Below are 16,046 nucleotides of genomic sequence, written 5' to 3'. Positions count from 1 at the left end.
TATGTTAAGAGTCTCAAAAGCATCAAAAAAGAATATTAAAGTTTGATGCGTTGCCACGGCAACAGTATCTAAGATATCAATAATCCTTTCACAGGTGTACATCTGCTATGTGTCTACATTATACACATAAAGTTTGAAGCAAATCGGTTAAAAATAAGAGGGTGATTTCAAAGCATTTTGAAAGTGACACACGTCCTGCTGCCAGTTGGTGGCGCTATAACTTTGACTCACAATAGTCACATCCATGTGATCGGCCTCTTACAACGAACACACTGCTGAAGTTTCATCAAGATCAGTTAATGTATGCAGAAGTTATAATACACTTCCTGTGACCCTTTATTCGCCATAAATTCGTTTCCTCGCCACAGCCAAACCGTTCCAGATATCAAAAATCCCCTGGCAATTTTTCATCCTCAATGTCTTGACTTCATGCACACCGAGTTTGGAGGAAATTGGATGAATTCCCTAGGAGAAGTGTTTCAAATTCCTGAGCATTCGTTTCCAAAAAAACCTAAATAGCCGACTTCCTTTTGGGCTGGCGTAAAAAGTAAAAGTACGAAAGTTGTTCGGCCCGATGAGATCTATATGTGTTCCGAGTTTCATATTATTACATGAAAGCGTGTTTGATTTATGGACCAAGTTTTCGGACCCCATTCAAGGGGGCGCTGTCGAGCCCCCCTGCCACGCCCGGGTACCAGCTTCAGCCCGGCCCTGATGGCCGCGGGTTCTGATCCGTGTGAAAAGTTTCAAGAGTTTTTGAGTATGTTAAGGGCCCCAAAAATGCCTGAATAGTCGTAAGAAAAATAATAATAAATATAGCTGCGAGCAGCGATTGCGGGCCCAAGCCGGTGGCACCGCCACCCTGGTGCCTTTAGTTACACTAAAGGCACCAGGGTGGCGGTGTCACCGGCTTGTGCCCTCCATCGCTGCTCGCAGCTATATTTATATATATATATATATATCTCAGATAAGTAATATTCTCTGTCTTGTCACTTAAAAAAAAAAAAAAAATATATATATATATATGTATATTTTTTTTTTCCCCCTATTGAAAACATTGCCTAGGAGGATTATTTCAAATTCCAGAGCAAGCGTTCTCCAAACTTGATGAGAACAATATACATAGCAAGTTTTGTTGCTGTAGATGAATCTAACCCCCCACTTTGGTCAAAAGGTGGCGCTACTGAGCCATTCCACCACGCCCGTTTCTGAAACTTTGCACATGTCTACTGGATAATAAATGTGATGTGTCTGTCGAGTTTCATGCATTTTCAAGCATGTGAAGAGTCTCAAAAGCATCCGAAAAGAATATTAAAGTTTGATGCGTTGCCACGGCAACAGTATCTAAGATATCAATAATCCTTTCACAGGTCTACATCTGCCGTGTGTCTACATTATACACATAAAGTTTTAAGCAAATCGGGTAAAAATAAGAGGGTGATTTCAAAGCATTTTGAAAGTGACACACTTCCTGTTGCCAGTTGGTGGCGCTATAACTTTGACTCACAATAGTCACATCCATGTGATCGGCCTCTTACAACGAACACACTGCTGAAGTTTCATCAAGATCAGTTAATGTATGCAGAAGTTATAAAGCACTTCCTGTTTCTCTTTTCTCGCCATAAATTCGTTTTCTCGCCACGGCCAAACCGTTCGAGATATCAAAAATCCGTCCGCAATTTAGCATCCTCAATGTCTTGACTTTATGCTGACCGAGTTTGGAGGCGAATGGAGGAATTTCCTAGGAGGAGTATTTTAAATTCCAGAGCGTACGTTTTTCAAACAACGCATAATAGCCGACTTCCTGTTGGGCTGGCGTAAAACTTAAAGCACGAATATTGTTTGGCCCGATAAGATCTATATGTGTACCGAGTTTCATACTAATTCATGCAAGCGTGTTTGATATATGGACCAAATTTTCGGACCCCGTTCAAGGGGGCGCTGTCGAGCCCCCCTGCCACGCCCGGGTACCAGCTTCAGCCCGGCCCTGATGGCCGCGGATTCTGACTCGTGTGCAAAGTTTCAAGAGTTTTTGAGCATGTTAAGGGCCCCAAAAGTGCCTGAATAGTCGTAAGAAAAATAATAATAAATATAGCTGCGAGCAGCGATTACGGGCCCAAGCCGGTGGCACCGCAACCCCGGTGCCTTTAGTTACCTAAAGGCACCGGGGTGGCGGTACCGCCGGCTTTGGCCCTCCATCGCTGCTCGCAGCTATATTTATATATATATATATATATATATATATATATATTATACAAACATATATATATATATATATATATATATGTATTTATATATGTGTATATATATATGTATTTATATATGTGTATATATATATATATATATATATATATATTATACAAACATATATATATATATATATATATGTATTTATATATGTGTATATATATATATATATATTATACAAACAAACATATATATATATATATATATATATATATATATATATATATATATATATATATATATGTATTTATATATGTGTATATATATATATATACACCGTTCAAAAGTTTGGGGTCAGGAAGATTTTTAATGTTTTTAGGAGAAGTCTCTTCTGCTCACCAAGGCTGCATTTATTTGATTAAAAATACAAACAAAAACAGTAATATTGTGAAATATTATTCCAATTTACAACAGCTGTTTTCTATTTTAAAATATTTTACACTGTAATTAATTTATGTGATCAAAGCTGAGTTTTCAGCATCATTACTCCTGTCTTCAGTGTCACATGATCCTTCAGAAACCATTCTAATATGTGACCCGATCTGGCGAAATGAGTCGGAAGTCGCAACGTTCCATTTTAAGATATGGGCCGTTTATGTGGAAAAACAATGAAATAATAGATTTTTTTAATTATTATTATTATTGCTAAATTTCAAAGAACAGACATTCACAAATAATCTCCTAAAGTTTCGTAGTCCAGATAATTGAGAAAAGGTATTTAAATGACTATTAAAGTTTACAAAGTTTTACTAAATTCGCTGGAAATGAATATTGCTTTTCTCAACTCCTCTCGTCACCTCTGAGCATTTCCCGGGAATCCCCTCAAACGTCTCTGCTTTCCAAATATGGTGTTACACTTGTATAGAACCAATCATAAAGCTTAGAAATGTACACAAACGCTGATCATTTGTCAATGGGAAGCCCCGTTTCGACTGACCGGCACGCGATTGGTCCAGCCATCCTCCTGTCAGACTCGTAGCGCTATGTGTAAACAAGCTAGCAGATCTCCTCAGAAAGATTAATTTAATAATTAATTATTAATTTGAGAAATGTCGCTGTCAAAAGAGAGCAAAGTCGCCAAAAGCGTTGAACTCACTGGAGGCTTCTAACCTAAGCTCTGCTGCTGGTCAGCAAGAGTGGCTAAGGCTAGTCAGTGATTGTTTTGGATCTGGAGACGTGTCATCCTCTGATGACAGCTACAGCGAAAGTGACAGCCCTGTGGTATTAATCGTGTATGGATGTGAGTGAGTGCAATTATTCTGTGAGTGTATTTATCTGCAAGGAGAATCCATTACAATGTGTTTGATTTATTTTAACCCAATATTTAACTGTTGGTATCTCCGTTATGAATTTGTTCTGTTATTGTCAACTAGCCTACACAAAGATATGATTGCATAGGCTAACATTATTTGTTCTCTGTTTCCTTGTCTCTCTGCCTCTCTCACTTTCTCTCTCTCTCTCTCTCTCTCTCTCTCACACACACACAGACACAGACACAGACACAGACACAGACACAGACACAGACACACACACACACACACACACACACACACACACACACACACACACACACACACACACACACACACACACACACACACACACACACACACACACACACACACACACACACACACACACACACACACACACCCACACACACACACACAGACACACCCCCTCTCTCAAGCAAAACTGTAGCACCTCTGTTCAATCTTTCTGATTTTAGTAAATGTTTGTAAAAGTGCCTTTTAAATTATTTATTCAAATAAAAAATTTAAAATAATTTGAGCTTCAGCCTGGCATAATAGCATATATTAATGTCTTTGGTCAAATTAAGCTGTACAATAAATAGTTCATCCCTTTAAATGCAATGGATTTTGAAAGATATCAACAAAAAACAGGCAAAAAACTTTAAAAGCGATTTTCTCAGGTTTTCAATTGGAAAAAGAGGACAGACGACCATAATTCAAATGTGTATATCTTTACAACCATTCAAGGTATGACTTTGACTAGGATATCAGTTGAAAGCTTATGGTCTCCTCTTTCCATTAATACCAAAATCTCAATTTTGAAGTTTGGGTCACTGTGACTCATTTTGCTGGATCAGGTCACATATGATGATTGATGGTCAATAAATATTAATTATTATTTTCAATGTTGAAAACAGTTGTGTACAGATTTTTTTTCAAAATGCGTTGATGAATGTAAAGTTCAAAAGAACAGCATTTATTTCAAATATAATTTTTTTAACATTATAAATGTCTGTACTGTAACTTTTAATCAGTTTAACTCATTCTCGATGAATAAAAGTATTGATTTATTTTATTTCTTTTCCCCAAAAATAAAATTTAAATTATTACTGACCCCAAACTTCTGAACGGTAGTGTTTAATGTTACAAAAGCTTTAGATTTCAGATAAATGCTGTTCTTTTGAACTTTCTATTCATCAAAGACTGTACACAACTGTTTTCGACATTTAAAATAATAATGAATGTTTCTTGAGCATCAATCATCATATTAGAATAATTTCTGAAGGATCATGTGACAGTGACGACTGGAGTAATGATGCTGAAAACTCAGCTTTGATCACAGGAATAAATAACAGTTTAAAATATATTAAAATAGAAAGCAGCTGTTTTAAATTGGAATAATATTTTACAATATTACTGTTTTTGTTTGTATTTTTAATCAAATAAATGCAGCCTTGGTGAGCAGAAGAAACTTCGCTTAAAAATCTTACTGACGCCAAATTTTTGAACAGTAGTGTATATATATTATATAAAAATGTAAGGGATAAGACACAGATAATTTTACTTGCCTGGCCTGATTAGAACAATGAAAAAAACTTAAATGAAAAAATAACTTGGGAATCAATAAAACGGGGGCGCGATTGAACAGTGGACACATAAAAACATACTCTGTCATTTTGTTCAGAACATCATTCAAACTGCAAAGTGTTAACTTATAGTTTTGTACAGTAGCAATAAAACACAACATTGTGCTTTTTTTAAATACATTCAAGCAATCCGCCCCGAAAATGAAACTAAAATGCTCACGGCTGCACAGGCATTCATAATGGTGCGCGTCCTCAGCGAGGAACGAGCAGAACAGAGTCAACGTTTTTTAGGTCATTCCTCCTTCCATAGGAATTTATTGAAAACGCTCGCTCTGCTCCGCACCATTATCAATGTCCGTGCGGACGAACATATTTTACTTTCGTTTTTAAGTTAGCGATTAAAAAGCCCCCAGCGGTGTCACACGTCAGTTAACCAGTGGTAAAATATTCTCACCGTCACATACCTAGTATATTTTTATATAGATATAATAGGCCTACCTGATTTTGAACACAAGAGGGCAGTATAGCACTATGTTTGACTTTATTTATTTATTGTTTAGACTAAACAACCATTCTGGCAGTTTTTAAACTTAAACATTCTTAAATTGAAAAAAAAGAATAAAATGAGTTAAGTTCTGATATTTGTATACTTTTATATAGTAATAAATGGTGTATAATTACATTTTTAGAATATATGAGCCTTTGAGTGTTTCCTTTTTAGACAATACTTTAATCCCTCGCCATAGCAAAACCGTTTGAGATATTTATTATCCGTTCACAATTTAGCATCATTAATATATTTTTATCATGTTGAAAAAGTTTGGTGGGAATAAAATAAACCACTTAGATAAAGGTGGCTAAAAATTCAGAGGCTGATTTAGCAAAAAAATCCACATTCAGACCAAAATATCTGACTTCCTGATGGTCAGAGCTAATGACTTTAAATTAGAAAGTTGTCCGGCTCGATGAGACCAATATACGTACTGATTTTTGTAATTGTGGGTAAAACTAACCCCCCCACTTTTGTCAAAAACATTTTGAAAGTGACACACTTCCTGCTGCCAGTTGGTGGCGCTATAACTTTGACTCACAATAGTTACATCCATCTGATCGGCCTCTTACCACGAACACACTGCTGAAGTTTCATCAAGATCAGTTAATGCATGCAGAAGTTATTCCACTTCGTGTTTCTCTTTTCTCGCCATAAATTCGATTCCTCGCCACAGCCAAACCGTTCGAGATATCAAAAATCCGTCCGCAATTTAGCATCCTCAAAGTCTTGACTACATGCACACCGAGTTTGGAGGGGACACGGTGAATTTTCTAGGAGGAGTATTTCACATTCCACAGCAAGCGTTTTCCAAACAACCCATAATAGCCGACTTCCTGTTGGGCTGGCGTAAAACTTGACCAGGGGAAAGTTGTTCGGCACAATGAGATCTATATGTGTACCGAGTTTCATATTAATTCATGCAAGCGTGTTTGATATATGGACCAAGTTTTAGAACCCCGTTCAAGGGGGCGCTGTTGAGCCCCCCAGCCACGCCCGGGTACCAGCTTCAGCCCGTCCCTGATGGCAGGGGGTTCTGACTTGTGTGCAAAGTTTCAAGAGTTTTTGAGCACGTTAAGGACCCCAAAAGCCCCTGAAACCTTGATTAACAATATAAAAGCAATAGTCAAATCCCCCCTCCCCTCACACACACAGAGACACAGAGAGAGGGAGAGAAAATTCTTCAGAAAATCCACATTCAAATCAAAATATCTCTCTTCCTGTTGGTCGGAGATCGTTAATGTCAATTAGAAAGTTGTCCGTCTTGATGAGAACAATACACATACCAAGTTTTGTTGTTGTTGATGAAACTAACCCCCCCACTTATGACTAAAGGTGGCGCTACTGAGCCCCTCACCACGCCCGTTTCTGAAACTTTGCACATGTCTACGGGCTAATAAATGTGATGTGTCTGTCGAGTTTCATCCAATTTCAAGTATGTTAAGAGTCTCAAAAGCATCAAAAAAGAATATTAAAGTTTGAAGCGTTGCCATGGCAACAGTATTAAAGATATCAAAAATCCTTTCACAGGTCTACATCTGCCGTGTGTTTACATTATACACATAAACTTTGAAGCAAATCGGGTAAAAATAAGAGGGTGATTTCAGAGCATTTTGAAAGGGACACACTTCCTGCTGCCAGTTGGTGGCGCTATAACTTTGACTCACAATAGTCACATCCATGTGATCGGCCTCTTACAACGAACACACTGCTGAAGTTTAATCAAGATCAGTTAATGTATGCAGAAGTTATAACACACTTCCTGTTTCCATTATTCGCCATCAATTCGTGTCCTCGCCACGGCCAAACCGTTCGAGATATCAAAAATCTGTCCGCAATTTATCATCCTCAATGTCTTGACTTCATGCTGACTGAGTTTGGAGGCGAATGGATGAATTCCCTAGGAGGAGTACATTAATTTCCACAGCATGCGTTTCCAAACAACCCATAATAGCCGACTTCCTGTTGGGCTGGCGTAAAAAGTAAAAGTACGAAAGTTGTTCGGCCCGATGAGATCTATATGTGTACCGAGTTTCATATTATTACATGCAAGCGTGTCTGATTTATGGACCAAGTTTTCGGACCCCGTTCAAGGGGGCGCTGTCGAGCCCCCCTGCCACGCCCGGGTACCAGCTTCAGCCCGGCCCTGATGGCCGCGGGTTCTGACCCGTGTGCAAAGTTTCAAGAGTTTTCGAGCACGTTAAGGGTCTCAAAAGTGCCCGAAAGGTTGACAGAAAAATAAGAATAAGAATAATAATAATAAATAATCCTACCGAAAACAATAGGGCCTTCGCCCTTTCAGGGCTTGGGCCCTAATAATCCTTAGAAGAACAATAAGGCTCTGCGCACTTTCAGGGCTTGGGCCCTAATAATAGAAAAAAAGAATCCTACCGAAAACAATAATAATCCTTAAGAAAACAATAGGGCCTTCGCCCTGAAAGGGCTCGGGCCCTAATAAACGGAGCAATTCCAAGAGGGTACTCACACCATCGGTGCTCGGGGCCCTAATAATAATAATAATAATAATCCTTAGGAAAACAATAGGGCCTTCGCCCTTTCAGGGCTTGGGCCCTAATAATTCTTAGGCCCTATTGTCTTCCTTCGCCCTTTCAGGGCTTGGGCCCTAATAAGAATCCTAAAGAAAACAATAGGGTCCTGCGCCCTTTCAGGGCTTGGACCCTAATAATAATCCGGTAACACTTTACGGTAAGGGTACATGAATTATCATGAATTCATGTATAAATTCAAGCATGAAATATGCATTCATTCATGCATTAATATCTCATGAATCATCAGGAACTAACACGAGTTCAACGTTTTTCATTCATGACTTCATGGAGGAACAACACCTTAATTAAAACATTAACTAAGATGAGTACATCATCATGAATTATGATTTATTACACATGATCATGATGTTTTCTTTGTTCACAAAAAAAAAAAAGGTCTTTACCACCCATTGTGGATAAAGCTATGGTTATAGTACTTGAATCATCATGAATTCATGCATAGAAAAGTATTAATTCATGCATGCAAGACTACTCTTCGAATTATTAAAGGAATGTACAAAAATCCACATTATCTAATGCATGCATACAGGCTAGAAAAGTATATCAATTAATGTGAGAACTTTTTTTCTGAATTATGATCTGAGTTTCCAAGCATATTCATTTCTTCTTCATAGCCTGCAGGTAAATGGACAGACCCCAAAATTGGCCAATCACAGCACATAACATACAAATTCTGTTGGCATTCAAATACAGTAGTCATCATTAACTAAGCATTATCTATCAATGACTTCATCATGTGTGTGGCCCCTCAACTAAAGTGGTGACTTGGTGCTTTGAAACACTGATGAACAATGTGTTTTCATTATGATCTGAGTTATCCAGCATGTTCTTGTCTTCTTCATAGCCTGCAGGTAAATGGACAGACCCCAAAATTGGCCAATCACAGCACATAACAAACAAATTCTGTTGGCATTTAAATACAGTAGTCATCATTAATTAAGCATTATCTATCAATGACTTCATCATGTGTGTGGCCCCTCAACTAAAGTGGTGACTTGGTGTTTTGAAACACTGATGAACAATATGGCATAACTGTGAAATGACATGAATATGAACATGAAAGTTCAAGCCTTTGCAAACAATGTACTGTGGACACAAATGGACATTGATCTTAACTTGCAACGTGATCTCATGAGATAAATGAATAAATAAATGATTGTGATTGTCTGTGTTGTTTTAATTTATAAGCCTACGTATAGTTTTAAGAAATTGTTAGGTTTAGTGGTAGGGGTAGGGTTAGTGGCTCAAACTATCTTTTAATGCTATATTGTTAATAAAACTGCCATTTCCCTACACATATCTGTCCATTACGTTTTATCCTTTTAATATTGTCTATCTATACAATGGGTATGTTTATGTGTGGGAGTAGGGTTAAGGGATCTTACATTTATAATCTATAAAATGGTAAAAGGGAAATTATACAGATATCTTTGTGATATGAAATATTCGTAAATAGTTTAACGTACGTTTTTTTTAGCTGTAAAATCGTAATAATGTTACGTTTAAACGTTGCAGATACGTCCATAGTATACGTTTCAGCATATCCAAACGTACAAAAAAGTACGCTTTCTATCTTTGAAAATGACGTATTAATACCTGCGTATTAACAATGAGACCACAGGCTGTAACTTTACTGCTTTATTCTGAAACGGTATAAACCAGTTAAATCAACAGCTGGAAAGAGCTGAGAAGGAATTCAGTACATACACCATGAACTTTATTTTAAGTGCATATCTGAAAACTCTTTACAAAACCATAAAGCTGTTTTACAATTTCATGATATGGAGGAGTCACATCAGTAGCTTTATACATTAAAAGGTGACTCTTTACCCAAAAAGAGATCAAGCTGTTTGTGAAAAAAAATAAAAATAAACAGCTTTATGGTTTTTAAATGGTTTATACCGTTTAAGAATAAAGCAGTAAAGTTAAGATCAATGTCCATTTGTGTCCACAGTACATTGTTTGCAAAGGCTTGAACTTTCATGTTCATATTCATGTCATTTCAGTTATGCCATATTGTTCATCAGTGTTTCAAAGCACCAAGTCACCACTTTAGTTGAGGGGCCACACACATGATGAAGTCATTGATAGATAATGCTTAATTAATGATGACTACTGTATTTGAATGCCAACAGAATTTATATGTTATGTGCTGTGATTGGCCAATTTTGGGGTCTGTCCATTTACCTGCAGGCTATGAAGAAGACATGAACATAACTCAGATCAGAATGAAAACACATTGTTCATCAGTGTTTCAAAGCACCAAGTCACCACTTTAGTTGAGGGGCCACACACATGATGAAGTCATTGATAGATAATGCTTAATTAATGATGACTACTGTATTTAAATGCCAACAGAATTTGTTTGTTATGTGCTGTGATTGGCCAATTTTGGGGTCTGTCCATTTACCTGCAGGCTATGAAGAAGACATGAACATGCTGGATAACTCAGATCAGAATGAAAACACATTGTTCATCAGTGTTTCAAAGCACCAAGTCACCACTTTAGTTGAGGGGCCACACACATGATGAAGTCATTGATAGATAATGCTTAGTTAATGATGAGTACTGTATTTGAATGCCAACATAATTTGCATGTTATGTGCTGTGATTGGCCAATTTTGGGATCTGTCCATTTACCTGCAGGCTATGAAGAAGAAATGAATATGCTTGGAAACTCAGATCATAATTCAGAAAAAAAGTTCTCACATTAATTGATATACTTTTCTAGCCTGTATGCATGCATTAGATAATGTGGATTTTTGTACATTCCTTTAATAATTCGAAGAGTAGTCTTGCATGCATGAATTAATACTTTTCTATGCATGAATTCATGAGTGGTAGGTGGTAAAGACCTTTTTTTTTTTTTGTGAACAAAGAAAACATCATGATCATGTGTAATAAATCATAATTCATGATGATGTACTCATCTTAGTTAATGTTTTAATTAAGGTGTTGTTCATCCATGAAGTCATGAATGAAAAACATTGAACTCGTGTTAGTTCCTGATGATTCATGAGATATTAATGCATGAATGAATGCATATTTCATGCATGAATTTATACATGAATTCATGATAATTCATGTACCCTTACCGTAAAGTGTTACCAATAATCCTTAGGAAAACAATACCTTTCGCCCTTTCAGGGCTTGGGCCCTAATACAAATTTTCATCTTATACAGAACTTAGGTTTAGCCTACTTCTAGCTTTTCAAAACTGCATCCAAGTTCTTCTTTACAAAAATAAGTATTTCAGCTTTTAATTGTCACAAGTTAGTCTGTTTCGTTTCTCATCCAACATGTGAGAAGCTGAGGTGAACAAACGTTCACGGTCTACGCTAGAAGCAAAGAAGCAATAACCAGCCGGTTCCGATTTATGACTGGTCAACCGGTGCATCCCTTGTTCATTTTGTGCTCAGTGACACATATTTGTGTGACACATATTTGTGTTGATTTTGATGTTTGTTTTGGATAATTGTCCTGATGGTGATCCAACCACAGTCCATTATAAGATTTCTAGCTAAAGTGGTCAAGTTTTGAATTTATATCTGTTGGTATTTGCTAGAATCCATGATACCATGTATCTGAACAAGATGTCCAGGACCACCAGAAAAAATAAATTAAAAAATAAGTCCACAACATTAAAGATCCAGCAGTATTTGTTTTTGGATGAGTGGAGAGGATTTTTCTTGGAACCCTCCCAAACATCTTGTTGTAATGTAGGTGCTGTTTGATAATTCTTTTGGGCTTTCTGACCCCAAGACTTAACTAATCTCTGCAATTCTCCAGCTGTGATCCTTGGAGAGTCTTTGGCCACTCAAACTCTCCTCCATACCGTACATTAGGATCTTATAGACACACGTCCTCGTCCAGGCAGATATGTAACATCTTTAGTTGATTGGAACTTCTTATTGCCCTGATGGTAGAAATGGGGATTTTTCAATGCTTTAGACATTTTCTAACAGCCTCTTTCTATTTTGTGAGGCTCAACAATTTTTTGCTGCACATCAGGACTAAATTCTTTTACCCATTGTGATGGATGATAAAGGGAATTTGCCTTTTGTGTTTCCTCATACACACACACACACACACACACACACACACACACACACACACACACACACACACACACACACACACACATATATACACACACACATATATACACACACACACACACACACACACACACACACACACACACATATACACACACACACACACACACATACATTTGTGTGTGTGTGTGTGAGGTAAATGAAACCGCGCGTCTGCGCCATTCATTCACACAGAGACAAGCAGAACATGCAGGGTTAATATTTAAATAGTCTTTTTGCAGTTTAATATACACAGACACCATCCATATATCCATATATATATATATATATATATATATATATATATATATATAATATACTCCTGTGGAACAAGAAGTAATGGCTAGACAATTTCATGCTCCTAGTCACATTGGTGTGCAAAAAAAACGTAAATATGAATGGGAATATACAGTAGTCAACATTTGAAGTGGATCAAAACCATGGTGCAGTTAGTGTTACTACAATAAATCCATGGTAACTTATGACGATTTGTACACCTAAAACAAACATAAAACAACTTGGTGTTGTTTTATCAAGAAAAATTATATCGCAATAATTATACTATATCATTTTATCTCCCAGCCCTACTTTTATGTAAAACCCATTCTTCTATCTACAGAGCCCTCTATATGTTGGCTTCTGGCTCGGCGGGCAGAGCTGCTTTTGGAAATGAAGAATTTCAGCCAAGCAATCAAGGATGCAGACACCATGTGCCAACTCCGTCCCCTGTGGCCAAAGGTAGGAATCTGTGTAGAGATGCACCTATACAAAGCCTGGTTTTAAAATCTCATAAGATTAAGAACATTTCACACAAGTATAAATATTCAAACAAGGTTTTGAATAGAAACAATGCTTTCCTATTGAGATATTCAAACCAGGGACATTTAACCAATGGTAAACCAATTTAGCTTGTAGTGTCTTTCATTTAATTAATAGATTGTTCAGAAAGTACTTCATATATGGATGAACCAAAAATAGTCAAAAACATACTTTAAGTTAAGGCCATGACACACCAAACCAACATCAAAGAACTAGTAGCAACGAAAGCCAACTGTGCTGTCACCTCAACAGTAGCTGCGTTTACATGGACACTTATAATTGGATTGACGGCTCAATCGGACTAAAAAACCTTCATGTAAACACCTTAATCGATCCGATTGAGCTCGATCCGAATGAAATTTCGATCGGATTGAAAGGGGTGGTTTATCCCTTTTGTAATCCGATCGAGAGAACATGTAAACACTTGATCGGATTGAAAACCGAAACTGAAAGGACTGCGCATGTGCGATGCCGTTAACTAGCGTAATGACGTATGACGCGTGGAACGAGCTGTTCTTCCTGTTGAATAAAGTGTCATATTAATAAGTTTCCCGTCATTCTAAAATCCTCATTTCACTCGTGCGTCTGTGAAGTGAAGCAGGACAACATCCCACCAGTGCTTGTTTTGGATTCTCATCCACAGACGACTGTTTTTGGCCGCGGGGAGGGGCATTTTTACTGCGTGATCAATAAGCAGCACGGCAAAACGGTTAATATGCTCTAAATTATGACCAGAGACGAATTAATATTACGTCTGCTGTTTAAAACAAATAAAGAACCAATAGATGAGAATATTTATGCGCGAAAGCGGGAAACTCTGTATATTCGTGCAGTGTGCGCATGTCAAAACATCAGATCCGATTTGAAACTTGTGACATATAAACGCGCACATCAACCCGATTACTTTATTTATCATTCATGTAAACACCTTGTTCGGATTCATCAATCGGATTGATTTTATTCCGATTGTGTCCATGTAAACGTAGCTAGTGTTACTCAGGAAATGTAATTAAATTACTGATAACTAATTACACCTTTTAAAAGTAATCAAGTTACTGTTCTGATTACTTTGTTTCAAAAGTAATTAGTTACATAGCCTCTCCAGTAGTTAGAAGTCTCTCCTGACTGCTGCATTTGACACTATCGACCACAACATTCTTTTAAATGGACTCTCAAATTATGTTGGCATTAGTGAAATTGCATTAGCATGGTTTAAATCATACTTATCTGACTGTTATCAGTTTGTAGCAGTAAATGAAGAGATGTCTTATCAATTAAAAGTTCAGTATGGTGTACCACAAGGCTCAGTACTAGGACCGTTGCTGTTCACTCTGTACATGGTACCCTTGGGAGATATCATTAGGATGCATGGCATTAGTTTTCACTGTTATGCTGATGATACGCAGCTCAATATTTCTTCACACCCTGACGAAACTTACCAATTCACAAAATTAATGGAATGCAAAGCTGATATAAAAAACTGGATGACTAGCAATTTCCTACTACTTAATTCTGAAAAAACAGAGATTCTAATTATTGGACAAAAAACTTCCTCACGTAATAACCTAGAATACTGTCTAACACTTGATGGCTGCTCTGTCAAGTCCTCGTCGTCGGTTAGGAACCTGGGTGTGCTCTTTGATACCAATCTTTCATTTGAAAGTCGTTCACAGATACGTGTCTAGTATCTGTAAAACTGCATTTTTTCATCTTAAAAATATATCTAAATTATGTCATATGCTCTCAATGAAAAATGCAGAGCAATTAGTTAATGTGTTCATGACATCAAGGCTAAATTATTGTAATGCTATTATGGGTGGTTGCCCTGCACGCGTAATGAACAAACTACAGCTGGTCCAAAATGCAGCAACTAGAGTTCTTACCAGAACCAGGAAGTATGACCATATTAGCCCGGTTCTGTCATCACTGCATTGGCTCCCTATTAAACAAAGTATACATTTTAAAATATAGCTGATTACTTACAAAGCACTACATGGTTTAGCTCCCCAGTACTTGAGCGAGCTCTTAACGCATTATAGTCCTTCACGTTGTTGTGGCAAAAATTCTGTTAACCCTTCATCACTGCGTAAGAGACACTCTGAATCCAATTGTCTTTTAAAAAGTATTTATTCTTGCAAGAATAGGCCCAGTCAACCACACAGAAGTTACGCTGTGGAGTGAGTGAGACCCAGACAGGAAGAGATGGGCAGCCTTTATACCCTGTTTCAAGGTTCCTTCCCAGCGGCTGTTTCTTTGACCCATATAGACTAGGGATGGCGAAAACTAAAAATGTTCTTGACCGACCACCGAGCCTCATTAACCGGTTGAAACCGATTAACCGATTCGTTTAAAATATGCTACGCTATTTGAAATAACAGCCATTTCGAGCCACACCTGCAATTTCGCAACTCTGTCGCATCTCTCTGCCGCTCTGCCTCCCGCTCACACACACACACACACACGCTGTTTGTCACATTTCCTACCAGCTAGCATAGATGACACGGTAGGTTGGCTTAGGTTTTATGATTTTTATCCATTCTATCCAATGTGGTTGTTAAAAATTAACTTTGACTTTTCCATTACAGACCGACCGTCTTTTTAGCTTATGACCGTACTTCACATCATTGAATAGATTTTCTACTTTTCCTGAAAACATTTGCACCAATCAAATCATTAGATCTATATCAATACTAAGCCCTAATTTGATTTAATCAAATAAAATCATCAAAATCGTCACAAAACAGATTCTTCTGCTAAACTTAAACCATGGACATTCCGTCTTCACTTCAGGTGTCACCCTCTCCAACCATTTTCTAATCATTACAAGATTTTTCCCTCAGATCACAACCGCACCCCCACTGGAATTAACCATTTCCTGCCTGCTGTCACCTGTGAATGGAGACCTTAAGTATGTTTGTTAGAGA

At 37.4% G+C, this 16,046-nt stretch overlaps 1 protein-coding gene across 2 annotated transcripts in view; it reads left to right on the top strand.

Annotated features, from left to right (window-relative positions):
* lonrf2 (LON peptidase N-terminal domain and ring finger 2) overlaps positions 1-16,046 on the top strand; it is a 169,208-nt gene that overhangs the window by 50,624 nt on the left and 102,538 nt on the right. For both annotated transcript variants that reach the window (XM_082165367.1, XM_082165366.1), the window contains exon 2: positions 12,923-13,041. In XM_082165367.1, the coding sequence (XP_082021493.1) occupies positions 12,923-13,041 (119 nt within the window). The remainder of the gene's footprint in view (positions 1-12,922; positions 13,042-16,046) is intronic.

The sequence above is a fragment of the Leuciscus leuciscus genome, assembly GCF_965113295.1.
Source record: "Leuciscus leuciscus genome assembly, chromosome: 3".
Lineage (NCBI taxonomy): Eukaryota > Metazoa > Chordata > Actinopteri > Cypriniformes > Leuciscidae > Leuciscus > Leuciscus leuciscus.
Note: the sequence above shows the minus strand (reverse complement) of the source record. Positions and strands in the feature narration are given on the sequence as shown.